At 44.0% G+C, this 16,306-nt stretch overlaps 1 protein-coding gene across 1 annotated transcript in view; it reads right to left on the reverse strand.

The window, feature by feature from the left end:
• cps1 (carbamoyl-phosphate synthase 1, mitochondrial) overlaps window positions 1–16,306 on the reverse strand; it is a 95,684-nt gene that overhangs the window by 39,478 nt on the left and 39,900 nt on the right. The window contains 8 exon segments of the mRNA XM_046363299.1: window positions 2,526–2,603; window positions 3,996–4,071; window positions 7,904–7,971; window positions 8,630–8,824; window positions 14,398–14,579; window positions 14,829–14,892; window positions 15,228–15,293; window positions 15,647–15,788. Of these exon segments, the coding sequence (XP_046219255.1) occupies window positions 2,526–2,603; window positions 3,996–4,071; window positions 7,904–7,971; window positions 8,630–8,824; window positions 14,398–14,579; window positions 14,829–14,892; window positions 15,228–15,293; window positions 15,647–15,788 (871 nt within the window).

Raw genomic sequence — 16,306 nt, forward strand, 5'->3', positions numbered from 1 at the left:
GAGAGAACAGTCTATGACTGGAGTGGCTGGGGTCGTTGACAACTTTTAGGCCTTCTTCTGACACCGTCTGGTGTAGAGATCCTGGATGGCAGGCAGCTTAACCCCAGTGATGTACTGGGCCGTACGCACTACCCTCTGTACTGCTTTGCGGTCAGAACCCGAGCAGTTGCCGTACCAGGCAGTGATGCAACCAGTAAAGATGCTCTCAATGTTGCAGCTGTAGAACCTTTTGAGGATCTGAGGACCCATACCGAATCTTTTCAGTCTCCTGAGGGGGAATAGGTTTTGTCATGCCCTCTTCACAACTGTCTTGGTGTGTTTGGACCATGATAGTTTGTTGGTGATGTGGACACCAAGGAAATTGAAGCTCTCAACCTGCTCCACTACAGCCTTTTTGATGAGAATGGGGGTGGATACTTTGTCCTCCTTATCATGTAGTCCACAATCATCTCCTTTATCTTGATTACGTTGAGCGATAAGTTGTTATCCTGGCACCACCCGGCCAGGTCTCTGACCTCCTCCCTATAGGCTGTCTCGTCGTTGATCAGGCCTACCACTGTTGCGTCTTCTGCAAACTTAATGATGGTGTTGGAGTCGTGCCTGGCCATGCAGTCGTGGGTGAACAGGGAGTACAGGAGGGCATTAAAGTCCCTGGCAACTAGGACTTTTTTCTTATTTCCTTATACAGCTGACTCAGTGTGGTCTTAGCGCCAGCGTCCGTCTGTGGTGGTAAATAAACAGCCATGAAAATAATAGATGAACTCGCTTGGCTGTGGTCTACAGCTTATCATGAGATACTCTACTTCAGGCGAGTAAAATCTAGACTTCCTTAGATTTCCTGCACAAGCTGTCGTTTACAAATGTACACTCCGTCTTACCGGAGTGGGTTGTTAGGTCTAGCCGGTGCAGCGTATATCCCGCTAGCTGAATGTTTTCCATGTCGTCATTCAGCTACGATTTGGTGAAACATAAGATATTACAGTTTTTGATGTCCCGATGGTAGGATATTCGTGATCGTACCTCGTTTAATTTATTGTCCAATACTTTGGCCAGTAATATTGATGTTAAGGGAAGATTTCCCACTCACCATCGGCGAATCCTTACGAGGCTCCCTGACCTGTGTCCTCTATACCTGCGTCTCTTTCTCTTGCCAATGACGGGGATTTCGACCTTGTCGGGTGTCTGAAGTACATCCTGTGCATCTTTGTCTAATCCGAGGTGAGTCACCGCTGTCCTGATATCCAGAAGCTCTTTTTTGCCGTAAGATACAGTGGCAGAAACATTATGTACAAAATAAGTTACAAAAACGGAAAAAAACACATAACAGCACAATCGGTTAGGCGCCTGGAAAACGGCTGCCATTTCTTCCGGCGCCATTGTACATGTTTGATCACCACAATTCGTCAGCACCCAGCAGGTGTTCATGTCAATGTTCGTGTTGGTCTATCTTCCCTCGTACAGTATATGAGTGAGAGAGTGGTCAAATCTAAGGCTTTATTGGATCAAATGTCAATGGAGAACATTATTATGCAGTTTCTTTTAAGAACTGGCCTCAAAATGTTATAAAAAGGTTAATTGACTCCAAAATACTTTTCAGTACTCTTTACACAACCTACAAAACATCCCAGGATTTTTGAAATTTGTTTTCCCCCACCCATCTTTCAATTGAATATATTCCATTTCCACTGTCTGTCTGATGTGTATCTGCCAATCCTCTGTTCCTTTCAAAGCAGCTGTAATATGTTTCCCTGCTGATAGGATGGGATAAATGATCTAGTGTCTACTTAGGTTGCATCCTAAAATAGTGCCCTACCTTTGATGAGTGCCCTAGTAGTGCTCTATGTAGGGAATAGGGTGCCATTTGGAACTTGGCCTCATCAGACTGAGGTAATATAATGGAGGAATAAAATGCTACATTAAAGCAGAGTGGAGTAATGCTCCAGCGTGGCTCAGTTGGTAAGAGCGTGGAGCTAGCAAGTGCAAGGTCGTGAGGTTAAATTCCCCCAGAGGTCACATCCACATACTAAAGACTGAGTCATGAATGTAAGAAGATATAATGAGACAAATGTGAAGGTAAAAGTACAAAACTGCTTTAGTACTAGGATTAGGACATACTATGTTGATGTAGAACTGATTAAATTCATTACAGTCTAAATGTGATGCTAAGTAATATAGCCTGTGAGTGTTTTGCTTGCTGAAGCAAATAATTCACCTTGCCCTTCATTCAGGAAATAAGAGAGGAGAGGAGGGAGGGGGATGAGGAGGAGAGCTCCTATAAAAGCCCCCCACGTGTTCCACCTGCTCCATCATGTGAGGCAGAGAGATCACACATCTAGGTCCTGTATGGCTCACTTGATAAAATGGGTTCAAAGAAGGTCATGGTGTTCAATTCCAGCAGGAATCACATACACATACTGAAAATATGCACATGCACTCACTGTACTGTAAGCAAGTGTCTTCTAAGTAGCATATAGCGCACATAGCATAATGATGTGAGGTGTGTGAGGCATATCAAACTGGCTTACTTTTCCCATCTTGGCCACTGCATCCACCTCCACCTCTCTGGCTCCACGGATGAACTTGGTGATGACCACTGGATGCTCCTGTAGGAAAAATAACATCATCAGATATCTAACTCTCGAATGGCACCTATTCCCTATATAGCGCTCTACTTTCAATCTGGGTCCTTAGGGCTGTCAACAATAGTGCACTATATAGGGAATAGGATTCTATTTTGGATGCACAGTGCAGCAGAGCACACTGCAATTATGTTGGAGTAGGGGGCTGCATCCTGTTTATATTGGGATTCTACAGCAGTCCAGCTCAACTCCCCAGCTTCCTTATACATACTATTATACCAGTTACACGTGTGATTTGTACAGCTAGCCGGATGCGCACGGTGAGTCGAGTAGAGTAGAGCTCAGTAGAGTCTGCTGGGGACAGGACGGCTCATAATAATGGCTGAAACGGAGTGAATGGAATGGCATCAAACACATGGAAACCATATGGTTGATGTATTTGATACTATTCCACTCCAGCCATTATCACAAGCCTGTCCTCCCCAATTAAGGTGCCACCAACCTCCTGTGATAGAGCTCCTCTTGGCGTGGTGAGTGGTATGTGTGTGTGTGTGTGTGTGTGTGTGTGTGTGTGTGTGCTGCCCCTGAGAGACAGGTGTGTGATGCTGTGTTCTGTCAAAAGCCAGGCAGGCCATGTCTATTCAGGTCACAGGCCAGAGGGCTGTTTGTCCTCCTCCTGGCTAGAGAAGTGCTGCTTAGCTGACAGTAAGCAAGGGGAGGTGTACGTGCGTGTTTGTGTGTGCATATGACCAGGACTGGTTTAGTGTGAGCAGCATGACAGGGAGGCCGGCTGCTCTGTCAGCCCCAGGCAAGGGCATGTTGAGGGGCCAGGTGGACCACCAGCACCCAGAGGGAGTGTGTTTGTATGTGTGGCCAGAGAGACAGGTAAACAACAAAATCAGCTCTGCCCCACAGCCAACATACTACACTCATCCATACTGAGAAGGTGCCAGTGAGGGGCACGAGCTGATTGAGCTCAGAGGAACTGTATGTGTGTGTGTACAGTAGGTGAGTAGACATTAGACAAAGGTTGCATCCCAAATTGCAAACTAGTACCTATGTAGTGCACTACTTTTGACCAAGGCCCAATGAGCTGTTTAAAAGTAGTGCACTATATTGGGAATAGGGTGCAATTTGGGACACAAAGAGATAAAACTATCTGTGGTTGGCTAGGGAGAACAAATACATGGAGAAATGAAGTGTAAGCCTTTTTATAAGAGAGGGGGTTATATGTGTGTGTGCATAATGAAGGAATTGTATTTGTAACTCACAGGGTGGGTGAGTCTGAGTGTGCATGTGTTAAAAGGATTTTGTATGTTGAGTAGGAAGAGGATTTCAACTGATTACTTCAAGTAGTGCACCATATAGAGAATAGGGTTCAAGTCGGAACACAGATAATAAAGTTCCCTGGATCACCTGAGACACCTGAGTAGCCTCGTCCAAGAAGCCCCTCATCTCTTCTTCACCGTATGCCACGTTCATTGCTGAGCCACTGAAGAGGAAGAGAGAGCGAAAGAGGAAAATAATTAGAAAAATAACAAGCTCAAATGTTGATATCTCCCAGTTGCATCATTATAATCAAGATGAAGAAAGGTTTTAAACAGCAAAACAAAAAAGCGGAGAAAAAGAAAAAGAAAGATTTAGGTCAGCAAACACTCCAGGCTCTACAGAATGAGTTTGCTTTCTGAGCTGAGTCATTAAAAAATAAGTATTCGGGGTATTTATGTTTTTCTCCCTTCTTCTTTTGGCCAGCTAGTTGGGCATCCACATGCTCCTGAACGTAGCTAGAGGGAGAGTGGATAGTCTCTGTCCCAAATGGCACCCTATTCCTAACATAGGCTCTGTTCAAAAGTAGTGCACTATGGGTTTCACTATAGGTCATAAGTATATGAATATAGTCAAAAGTAATGCACTATAAACAGAATATGGTGCTATTTGGCACACAGGCATAGACTAGAGGGACAGGGGAGGGTCAGGCTAAGTCACAACTCCTACCTCCTTTGGCCTGACTGCTACAAGGCACACATATGGCCAAACAGCCAGGCACCACACCTGTCTTTAAAAAGCCATGGACATTATACGGGGTTCAAGGAAAAAATATTCCTCTGTGACTCAGTTGGTTGCAGCTCCAGGATTGTTGGTCTGAATACCGCTGGGACCACCACCCATATGAAAATGCATGCACGCATGACTGTAATCGCTTTGGACAAAATCATTGGCTAAATGGACATATCACCATCATTGGCTTAGTGACTTCATTCTTTGAATAACAACATACTCAAACAATCAAAGGATATCTAGTGTGAGTGGCTGAACTGCATTTAGAGATCAATCATCTTCCAAGCTAATCATAATTAGTAATGGTCTGATGAGAGGTAGGCCCAAACACACTATGCACAATGACATAATAGAGAAAGACAGACAGATGGACAGCCAGGCAGTCAGGCAGGAGAGGAGAAAGGGAAGAGGAAGGGAGGTGAGGGGAGAGGTTCATTCTCCATGTACACAAACCAATAAGGTAATACAGTTAACAGGGTGGTGCTTCCAGTTCCTACAAGACCATAGACAGCCATTGGGGACCAGAGATTCCTAATCACTCCATCATGGATTACTGTTTGCAAACTAAAACAAGAAGCAGCAGTCTAACAGCCTAACCCACCTGTCTGATGCTGCTCTTCTCCTAAGCATGCAAGCTGGGGGGGGGTTGTGTGTGTGTGTGTGTGTGTGTGTGTGTGTGTGTGTGTGTGTGTGTGTGTGTGTGTGTGTGTGTGTGTGTGTGTGTGTGTGTGTGTGTGTGTGTGTGTGTGTGTGTGTGTGTGTGTGTGTGTGTGTGTGTGTGTGTGTGTGTGTGTGTGTGTGCTGTGTTGACTCGAGTACCAAAATTAGCCACCCAATATGCTTTCAATACACTTTCAAAACCAACGCTGTTGCTTGATTATGTGCAAATTAGCAATCCAGACCTCCCCAATACCAGCACCGCGTTAACACACACACACTGTAATAAGTTTTGTTGTGTTCTTCTCAGGATGTAGGCTATCTTTTCATTCTGGTAATTGAGTAGCATCGCAGTGGTAGCCGTGACAAAATTGTAAAGGCTAAATTGAGCCTCTGCTTTAGCTAATCAGTCTCTTGCTGTTTTTTATACCCTCCCTTCCATATTTCATTTTGCGTTTCTTCACGCTGACTGTCGTATTTATTTATTCTTCTGAGATGCATTCAATTACTCAACAATGTGTTTTCTAGTTGGACATATGGTGTGGCTGTATAAACAAGTTATCATATTAGAAAATACATCCCATTACTGTGGATATACTGTAGAGGCCTGGCCAACATAAACAAGGAAAGATTAGTCCATTCCATTTCAATTCAGTTCATACAGGAAGTAAACTGAAATTGCAATTACTGATTTGAAATGGAGTTGACTCCAACCTATGGTTATGAGAGTGCTGTCCCCTCCCCAACACTTAGCTGAGTACATAAGAGGGGCGCAGGAGACAGGAGTAGCTTAACGGAGTACGTAAGAGGGGCGCAGGAGACATGGGTAGATTACCTGAGAACGTAAGAGGGCCGCAGGAGACATGGGTAGATTACCTGAGAACGTAAGAGGGGCGCAGGAGACAGGGGTAGCTTAACGGAGTACGTAAGAGGGGCGCAGGAGACCGGGGTAGCTTAATGGAGTATGTAAGAGGGGTGCAGGAGACAGGGGTAGCTTAACGGAGTACGTAAGAGGGGCGCAGGAGACATGGGTAGATTACCTGAGTACGTAAGAGGGCAGCAGGAGACAGGAGTAGCTTAACGGAGTACATAAGAGGGGCGTAGGAGACAGGAGTAGCTTAACGGAGTACGTAAGAGGGGCGCAGGAGACATGGGTAGATTACCTGAGTACGTAAGAGGGGCGCAGGAGACATGGGTAGATTACCTGAGTACGTAAGAGGGGCGCAGGAGACAGGGGTAGCTTAACGGAGTACGTAAGAGGGGCGCAGGAGACAGGGGTAGCACCTCTTAAGCCTAGGGCTTACTTTTTCGAACATTCTGTTAAAAATCGCGCAACATTTCAGCGTCCTGCTACTCATGCCAGGAATATAGTATATGCATATGATTAGTATGTGTGGATAGAAAACACTCTGACGTTTCTGTGTAGCTCAGTTGGTAGAGCATGGCGCTTGTAACGCCAGGGTAGTGGGTTCGATCCCCGGGACCACCCATACGTAGAATGTATGCACACATGACTGTAAGTCGCTTTGGATAAAAGCGTCTGCTAAATGGCATATATTATTATTATTATTATTATTCTAAAACTGGTTAAATCACGGCTGTGACTATAACAGAACGTGTGTTTCATCGAAAAGCCCAAGGAAAACTGATCACCAAAAAGTGGAAAAAATATCAATGCGCCACTTGCATGTATTGTCTATGGCACAGCAAATTAGATGGCGCCGAGATTGCAAGTCCTACAGCTTCCACACGATGTCACCAGTCTTGGCAATTGCCTGGAGGTTGTTCCTTGGTCAAACGAAGAAGAGAGACCCCATTCCATCCGGTCTCCGACAGGATGTTTTGGAGGAGAGATTTCCGACCATGATTTGAAGACGTGGAGCTATTGAATACACATCGCCCCATGATCAATTTGATAGATTATTAACATTTACTAATACCTAAAGTTGGATTACAAAAGCATTTTGAAGTGTTTTGTGAAAGGTTATAGGAAACTTTTTTAATTTAAAAAAATGACGTTGCATTTTGAAACTGTGTTTTTTTCTGGATCACACAGTTTTCATAGATAGATATTTTGGGTATATATGGACCGATTTAATCGAAAAAAAATACCCAATAGTGATGTTTATGGGACATATAGGAGTGCCAACAAAGAAGCTCGTCAAAGGTAATGAATGTTTTATATTTTATTTCTGCGCTTTGTGTAGCGCCGGCTAAGCTAATTATTTTGTTTAGGTCCCCTTCAGGTATTTCGGGGTGTTGCATGCTATCAGATAATAGCTTCTCATGCTTTCAACGGAAAGCATTTTAAAAATCTGACTTGTTGGCTAGATTCACAACGAGTGTAGCTTTAATTCAGTACCCTGCATGTGTGTTTTAATGAACGTTTGAGTTTTAACGAGTGCTATTAGCATTTGGCGTAGCGCATTTGCATTTCCAGATGGCTGGGTGGGACGCAGACATCTCAGGGGACGCTAAGAGGTTAACGGAGTACGTAAGAGGGGCGCAGGAGACAGGAGTAGCTTAACGGAGTACGTAAGAGGGGCGCCGGAGACAGGAGTATCTTAACGGAGTACGTAAGAGGGGCGCAGGAGACATGGGTAGATTACCTGAGCACGTAAGAGGGGCGCAGGAGACAGGGGTATCCCACTTTATTGGCAAAGGCAAAGGCATCTTCCTGAAACACACAGAATCAGAGGAGATGAGGGTTAAAGCATTGGTTCTAATTACAACTTATATTTATAGCATCAAATGCCTGTTTGCCTGACCCTAGGTCATTCTCTCTTTATTTCACTCAGTCTCTTTCTGTCACAATCTCTCTCTCTCGCTGCTCTTTGTTTTCTCCATCATAATACAACAGCTCCTGGTGGGATGAACAGAGACACAGATTGGTTCCTAGGGATACTGGGCTCTGTCGGCTCTAAGTCTAAAAACGACTCACCACTTAAAATACAAGTGAGCGCTAGAAAGAAGTAAGTAGATAATTAGGGAGAGAGAAGGTGTGAGGAAAAAAACCAAATATGGAATGTGTAGGAAGTGTCTCGGAGGAAGTCTAGCCCTCGGTTTTTCTTTCTTTCTCTCGCTGTCTCTTTCCTTCATTCTAATATCAGCATGTCTTCGCTAACTGTTGTTTCCTTCTACAGTACATAGCCCTGTCTAAGCTGAGACAGCCTATCCCCTTTCCACTCCTCTCCCTGCAGGTCCAGGAGAGACAGGAGCAGTACAACACTAAGGGAATGGAGAGTCAGACACATTTCAGCAAGTCAGTCGATCTACACGTCTCTGCACTTCTGACACTAAGGGGACAGTTTGTTTGTGTTGTGTGCATATCTCACCAGTGAGCTGAGGGCCTTCCACGGGGCCTGGGCCACCCCCAGTTCATCCAGGATGGTGGAGAACACTGACCTCTCCTCGGCTCGGTCGATCTGCTGGGGGTTGGTTCCTAGGATCTTGACCCCGTTCAGGTGCAGAGGCATGGCCAGGTTATTGGGGATCTGACCCCCTACAGACACGATGCTGCCTGTACAGCCCTGGAGACTCATGGTAGAGAAGTAGGACTTTAGTCAGGTTACATTATTTATATCTATAAATGTTTATATCTAAAAATAAAATAAGTGAAATAAGATGGTTGTGAATAGGCTACTGGGTGCTTGTTGAGATGTTTTGTATTTGCCTGATAAAAGGTTTCATACATTTCAATAAACCTTCATCGAAGAGAGCAAAGGACAGGAGGGATGGTGGTAATGTTATCTCCCTGAATCAACAACCAGTTAATCACCAGGCTGATCTCATATCCACTATAACTGGAGTACATTCCTCTGGAAAAGTCAACCGTACATCCCAAATGGCACCCTATTCCATATTTAGTGTAGTATTTAGTACACTACTTATGAACCGGGTCTATAATGCTCTGGTCAAAAATAGTGCCCGATATAGGGAATATGGTGTCATAACTGCCGCTCACTGTAACCAGGCTACAAACCTGTTAGAGATAGGGGGCTGTATTTCCCCTTTGGATGAATTGTGTGCCCATAGTGAACTGCATCAAAATCTGTCCTAAATTGCTAATATATGCATATTATTATTAATATTGGATAAAAAAACACTCTGAAGTTTCTAAAACCGTTTGAAATATGTCTGCGAGTATAACAGGACTCACAGGGCAGGCAATCTTCCAAACTAGTTTTGAAATCCTGAAAGTTGGGGCAACTTTGACGTCATCACGCCCTCCCTTCCCAACAAGTTATGGATCTGGAAACACTTATTATGTCTTCCACTAGATGTCCTCATTTAGTAGAAAGTGTAACGGAGCATTTGCTGTGAACTTTGACCTAATGGGAAGGAAAGTACTAAGTGTCGCAAAATATTTCCATGTGCTTGAAGGTGCGTATGCGTTCCGAGTGATTCGGCTGTTCCAATCAGCCCCAGATGAACATGAATGGCCCGGTTGGAATGCTATTCGATCTGTATGATCATAACATCCTGAAGATTAATTCTGCACTTAGTTTGACCAGTTCCATCAACCTGTAATATGTAATTTGGAAGTTTTGATGCAAAGTTATCCTGGACCAGAAGTCATTTTTGGGGCATTTGAGCTGAAAGTGGTAACAAATGTTGCTACTTGGACACTAGAATTGAACATTATGAAACAAAACGATTTATTGTTGAACTAGGACTCCTTGCACTACATTCTGATGGAAGATCTTCAAAGGTAAGGGAATATTTCTGTTGTAATTTTGTATTTCTGTTGACTCCAACATAGCGGAGAAATATTGTTACGTCTGAGCGCCGTCTCAGATTATTGCAATGTTAGGCTTTTTCCGTAAAGGTTAAAAAAAATGTGACACAGCGGTTGCATTAAGAACCAGTGTATCTTTTTAATTATATGTAGAATATGTATCTTTAGTCAAAGTTTATGATGAGTATTTCTGTTATCTGGCGTAGCTTTCTATAATTCCTCCGGACATTTTGGAGAATTATCTGAACATGGCATCAATGTAAACCGAGATTTATGGATATAAAATGCATATTATCGAACAAAACATAAATGTACTGTGTAACATGTCATATGACTGTCATCTGATGAAGATTTTCAAGAGGTTAGTGAATGATTTTTTTTTTTAAATCCTGCTTTTGTCATTTTATCTTTTGTTGGACAAAATGGCTACGTTTCTTCTTTGTTTTGGTGGTGGTCTAACATAAATATATGCTGTGTTTTCGCCGTAAAACATTTTAAAGATCTGACACGCTGGGTAGATGAACAAGGTGTTTATCTTTCATTTGAGGTAGTGGACTTGTTAATGTGTGGAGGTTAAATATTTATAAGAATATTTTTGCATTCCCTGCGCCACCGTTTCAGCTGAACGGGGGGGGTGGAGTTCCTGTAGGGGAACCTATAGGCTTAAGAAGTTTTAACTAGCAGAGCCGAGAGCGTCATATTGATTCAAAAACGAATGTACTTTTTAATTACTCTGCCATTTTTAAAGTCACATGTCACCCCTCAACCATAACTTTTTCTTAACAAGTCTATATAACACAATGTCATTGTTAGAATCTTAATATCACAAACATCATTTGTGTTATAAGCGGTTTTAAGAGGTTATGTTTTCCCCCTGTCCCTCACCGCAAGTCATTCACTGGCAGTCAGCCTGACGATGGCCCATCGAAACAACACCTAAACTACAGTCAGGTACAGAATTATTGGCACCCATGATAAAGATGGGGGAAAAAAGGCTGTATAAAATAAATTATACAAATACTGGGCTGTATTGCATGCAATTTGGGGGATGGGGGATTATATTATTTTATACTAATACAATTGCTCAGAGAAAGACATTTTGTTTAACAAGTTTTTTTTAAGTGTCAGAATTATTGGCATCGCTGTTTTAGTACTCAAGCAACCCTACCCAAGGATAACAACACTGAGCCTTTTCCTAAAACATTTTATGAGATTGGAGAACAGATTGGGAGGGACCTCAATGTGTTCTCCAATGGGAGGGATCCATACAGAATCTTTCGAGGTCCTTGATATTCATCGTCTGTACTTATGGATTGCCCTCTTCAATACAAACCACAGGTTTTCAATGGGGTTCAATTCCGGGAAAATGGTTGTGGTCAATAAACCATTTCTTTGTGGATTTTGATATGTGCTTGGGGTTGTCGTCTTGCTGGAAGATCCACTTGTGGACAAGTGTCAGCCTCCAATCAGAGCAACCAAGTTCATGACTAAAATGTCAGGTGCCATTGTCAGATGAGATGAAAATAGAGCTCTATGGCCATGCATAACAGTGGTGGGTTTGGTGTTGTAAAACAGATGCATATGCAGAAATGTACATCATACCTACTGTAAAATATGGTGGTGGATCTTTGATGTTATGAGGCTATTTTGCTTCCACTGGTCTCCAAATCAAATAACATTTTATTTGTCACATGCGCCGAATACAACAGGTGTACCTTACAGTGAAATGCTTACTTACGAGCCCCTAACCAACAATGCAGTTTTAAAAAATAAAATAGGAATAATTACAGATAATAACAAGAAATAAAAGTAAACAAGTAATTAAAGAGCAGCAGCAAGAAATTAACAATAGTGAGACTATATACAGGTACAGAGTCAATGTGCGGGGCACCGATTAGTTGAGGTAATATGTACATGTGGGTAGAGTTATTAAAGTGACTATGCATAGATAATAACAGAGAGTAGCAGCAGCGTAAAAGGCGGGGAGGGGCAATGCAAATAGTCTAGGTAGCCATTTGATTTGGTGTTCAGGAGTCTTATGGCTTGGGGGTACAAGCTGTTTAGAAGCCTCTTGGACCTAGACTTGGTGCTCTGGTACCGCTTGCCGCTCGGTAGTCTATGACTAGGGTGGCTGGAGTCCATTTTTAGGGGCTTCCTCTGACACTGCCTGGTATAGAGGTCCTGGATGGCAGGGAGCCTGGCCCCAGTGATGTACTGGGCCGTTTACACTACCCTCCGTAGTGCCTTGCGGTTGGAGGCCGAGCCATTGCCATACAAGGCAGTAATGCTCTCGATGGTCAGGATGCTCTCAATGGTGCAGCTGTAGAACCTTTTGAGGATCTGAGGACCCATGCCAAATCTTTTCAGTTTCCAAGGGGGAATAGGTTTTGTCGTGCCCTCTTCACGACTGTCTTCGTGTACTTGGACCATGTTAGTTTGTTGGTGACGTGGACACCAAGGAACTTGAAGCTCTCAACCTGCTCCACTGCAGCCCCATCAGTGAAAATGGGGGCGTGCTTGGCCCTCCTTTTCACTGCAGCCGACGTGAGTAAAACATTTAAACGTGTTAACCCTCACAAGGCTGTAGGCCCAGACGGCATCCCCAGCCGCGCCCTCAGAGCATGCGCAGACCATCTGGCTGGTGTGTTTACGGGCATATTCAATCAATCCTTATCCCAGTCTGCTGTTCCCACATGCTTCAAGAGGGCCACCATTGCTCCTGTTCCCAAGAAAGCTAAGGTAACTGTGCTAAACGACTACCGCCCCACTCACTTCCGTCATCATGAAGTGCTTTGAGAGACTAGTCAAGGATCATATCACCTCCACCCTACCTGACACCCTAGACCCACTCCATTTTGCTTACCGCCCCAATAGGTCCACAGACGACGCAATCCCAACCACACTGCACACTGCCCTAACCCATCTGGACAAGAGGAATACCTATGTGAGAATGCTGTTCATCGACTACAGCTCAGCATTTAACACCATAGTACCCTTCAAACTCTTCACGACCCCGCCCTGTGCAACTGGGTACTGGACTTCCTGACGGGCCGCCCCCAGGTGGTGAGGGTAGGTAATAACATCTCCACCCCGCTGATCCTCAACACTGGGGCCCCACAAGGGTGCATTCTGAGCCCTCTCCTGTACTCCCTGTTCACCCACGACTGCGTGGCCATGTACACCTCCAACTCAATCGTCAAGTTTGCAGACGACACTACAGTGATAGGCTTGATCACTAACAACGACCAGACGGCCTACAGGGAGGAGGTGAGGGCCCTCGGAGTGTGGTGTCAGGAAAATAATCTTGCACTCAACGTCAACAAAACAAAGGAGATGATCGTGGACATCAGGAAACAGCAGAGGGAGCATTCCCCTATCCACATCGACGGGACAGTAGTGGAGAAGGTAGTAAGTTTTAAGTCCCTCGGCGTACACAAATTGTTCCACCCACACAGACAGCATGGTGAAGGAGGCACAACAGCGCCTCTTCAACCTCAGGAGGCTGAAGAAATCTGTCTTGTCACCAAAAGCACTCAAACTTTTACAGATGCACAATCGAGAGCATCCTGTCGGGCTGGCTGTATCACCGCCTGGTACGGCAACTGCTCCGCCCACAACCGTAAGACTCTCCAGAGGGTAGTGAGGTCTGCACAACGCATCACCGGGGGCAAACTACCTGCCCTCCAGGACACCTACACCACCCGATGTCACAGGAAGGCCATAAAGAACATCAAGGACAACCACCCCGCTATCACCCAGAAGGCGAGGTCAGTACAGGTGCATCAAAGCAGGGACCGAGAGACTGAAAAACAGCTTCTATCTCATGGCCATCAGACTGTTAAACAGCCACCACTAACATTGAGTGGCTGCTGACAACATACTGACTCAATTCCGGCCACTTTAATAATGGAAAAATCTATTTAAAAAATGTATCACTAACCACTTTAAACAATGCCACTTAATATAATTTTTACATACCCTACATTACTCATCTAATATGTATATACTGCACTCGATACCATCTTCTGCATCTTGCCTATGCCGTTCTGTACCATCACTCATTCATATATCTTTATGTACATATTCTTCATCCCTTTACACTTGTGTGTATAAGGTAGTTGTTGTGAAATTGTTAGGTTAGATTACCCGTTGGTTATTACTGCATTGTCGGAACTAGAAGCACAAGCATTTCGCTACACTCGCATAAATATTTGCTAACCATGTGACAAATAAAATTTGATTTGATATCGTCAAAAATAACATCCCGTTATGCAACTATTGATTTTTCCCCCCATCACTAATGTGTGTGCGTATACGTGTATGTGTGCGTCTCTGAACGTTCATGTGTGTGTGTTGACTTCTCACCTCTTGCTGTGTGATGTCCAGAATGCGTTCCAGAGTCAACTCTTCAAAGTACAGGCGGTCACATTCGTCAAAGTCCGTGCTGACAGTCTCAGGGTTGTGGTTTACCACCACTGTCCGCATGCCCATCTGACGCAGGGCTCGGATACTGGACACTGCACACCAGTCAAACTCCACACTGCTCCCTAGTGGACAGGAGGGATAACAAAAACATAATTAAATGTATTACTTTAACTCACAACTTTCAAATATTGATTGATATTGATGTTAGTTATGACAACGAACACACACGACAGAGGAGTTGGCGGATCGCAAACAGATCTGCTACCATAGAAAAGGTTCAAAAAAAGACCAAATGGAAATATGTCTGCTACCACCATGCTAGAGTAAACCATTCATTAGTATGTTGAAAACACCATGATAATACATCTCACCAATGTGATAGGGACCACATCCCAGCACCATGACACCATGGTCCTTGAACTCCAAGTCATGCTCCTGTTGAATGGACACAATGACACAGGTTAGCAAGATTGAAAAAGTGTCTAACTAACTTTGACAAACACAATGCATGGGAAAAAAGCATTAAGGACCACATACTCATATCTTCTCAAATAAAGGTATTGCTTATACTATTAAGAATTGCAGTGTGTTTACATCCCTCACCCGTTTACCAAAAAAGTGGCGGGGTGTCCACTTTGTTGTTGTTTATACTGCAGATTGGCCTTAAAACATTTTTCTAATTCAGGAGCTAACGTACGGCACCAAAAAATTACTGGACATTGGACAAATACATTATGAATTCACATCGGTTAATCAGGATAAGGACTCACCTGTCCATGGTAGGTACAGTACAGGTAGTTGGTCACAGCAGGGTACTCTGCAGCAAGGGTGTCAATCTGAACAGAAAAGAAAAACTGATGTCTCCTACAATACAGAACCTACTCATTAGAATACTATGAACACGTGACAATGCGATATTTCTGTGCACAATGCTTTTATTTAGTAGGCCAAGGTAAGTCTGAGGGTCTGTCGCTAGGAGAGCGATGTCAGAGAGGTGTCACGTGGAGGTGAGGGACGTTGTTAGCCTGAAAGTTAATTTCAACTCCTGTGGGAAATACTCAACGCGTCTCAGATGACACCCTATTCCCAATATAGTGGACTACTTTTAAGAAGTACACTATGTAGGGTAGTGAAAAGGGTGCCATTTGGGACGCATGACATGGACCAGGACCCAGGGGCGGCTGCTCACCTGTTTCACCCAGGGTTTAATGTTCTGAGCCAGCCTCAACACTCTGGCCTCCCCCTCGCTGGAGCCAAGGGCCTGGCCCACCTGGCGGTCTGAGAAGCCGTCCTGTTTAGCCTTCAGCAGCAGGGTCTGGGGTAATGTTGCACTGAGGAGAGAAACCAAGATCTGAGCTTAAAGGTTAAATACATATACACACTGAATGTAGCACTTGGGAAACATGTGTGTTGGGCCCCTCCCTCTGCACCAGGTCAGTGATTGGAGCAGTTTAACCCTCTAGTCTAAGCCGGGGGGAGGGGTTCTACTTAGCTAACATGAAATTGTTTTAAGATGGTCATACCATGGATCATTAAGCTTTTTGATTTAGCATTTTAGAATAAAAAAACTAATAAACTAATTATATATGGTCCTTCTGTAGCTCAGTTGGTAGAGCATGGCGCTTGTAACGCCAGGGTAGTGGGTAGTGGGTTCGATTCCCGGGACCACCCATACGTAGAATGTATGCACACATGACTGTAAGTCGCTTTGGATAAAAGCGTCTGCTAAATGGCATATATTATTATATATTTTTGGCATTATGCCAATTAGCTCATTGAAATGCACTGAATAACAGATTCACTACGTGAAAAACAAAAAACAGATCTAAAAGGAAGTTTGTATTGTTTT

Source organism: Oncorhynchus gorbuscha, linkage group LG09, assembly GCF_021184085.1.
Source record: "Oncorhynchus gorbuscha isolate QuinsamMale2020 ecotype Even-year linkage group LG09, OgorEven_v1.0, whole genome shotgun sequence".
Taxonomy (NCBI): Eukaryota; Metazoa; Chordata; class Actinopteri; order Salmoniformes; family Salmonidae; genus Oncorhynchus; species Oncorhynchus gorbuscha.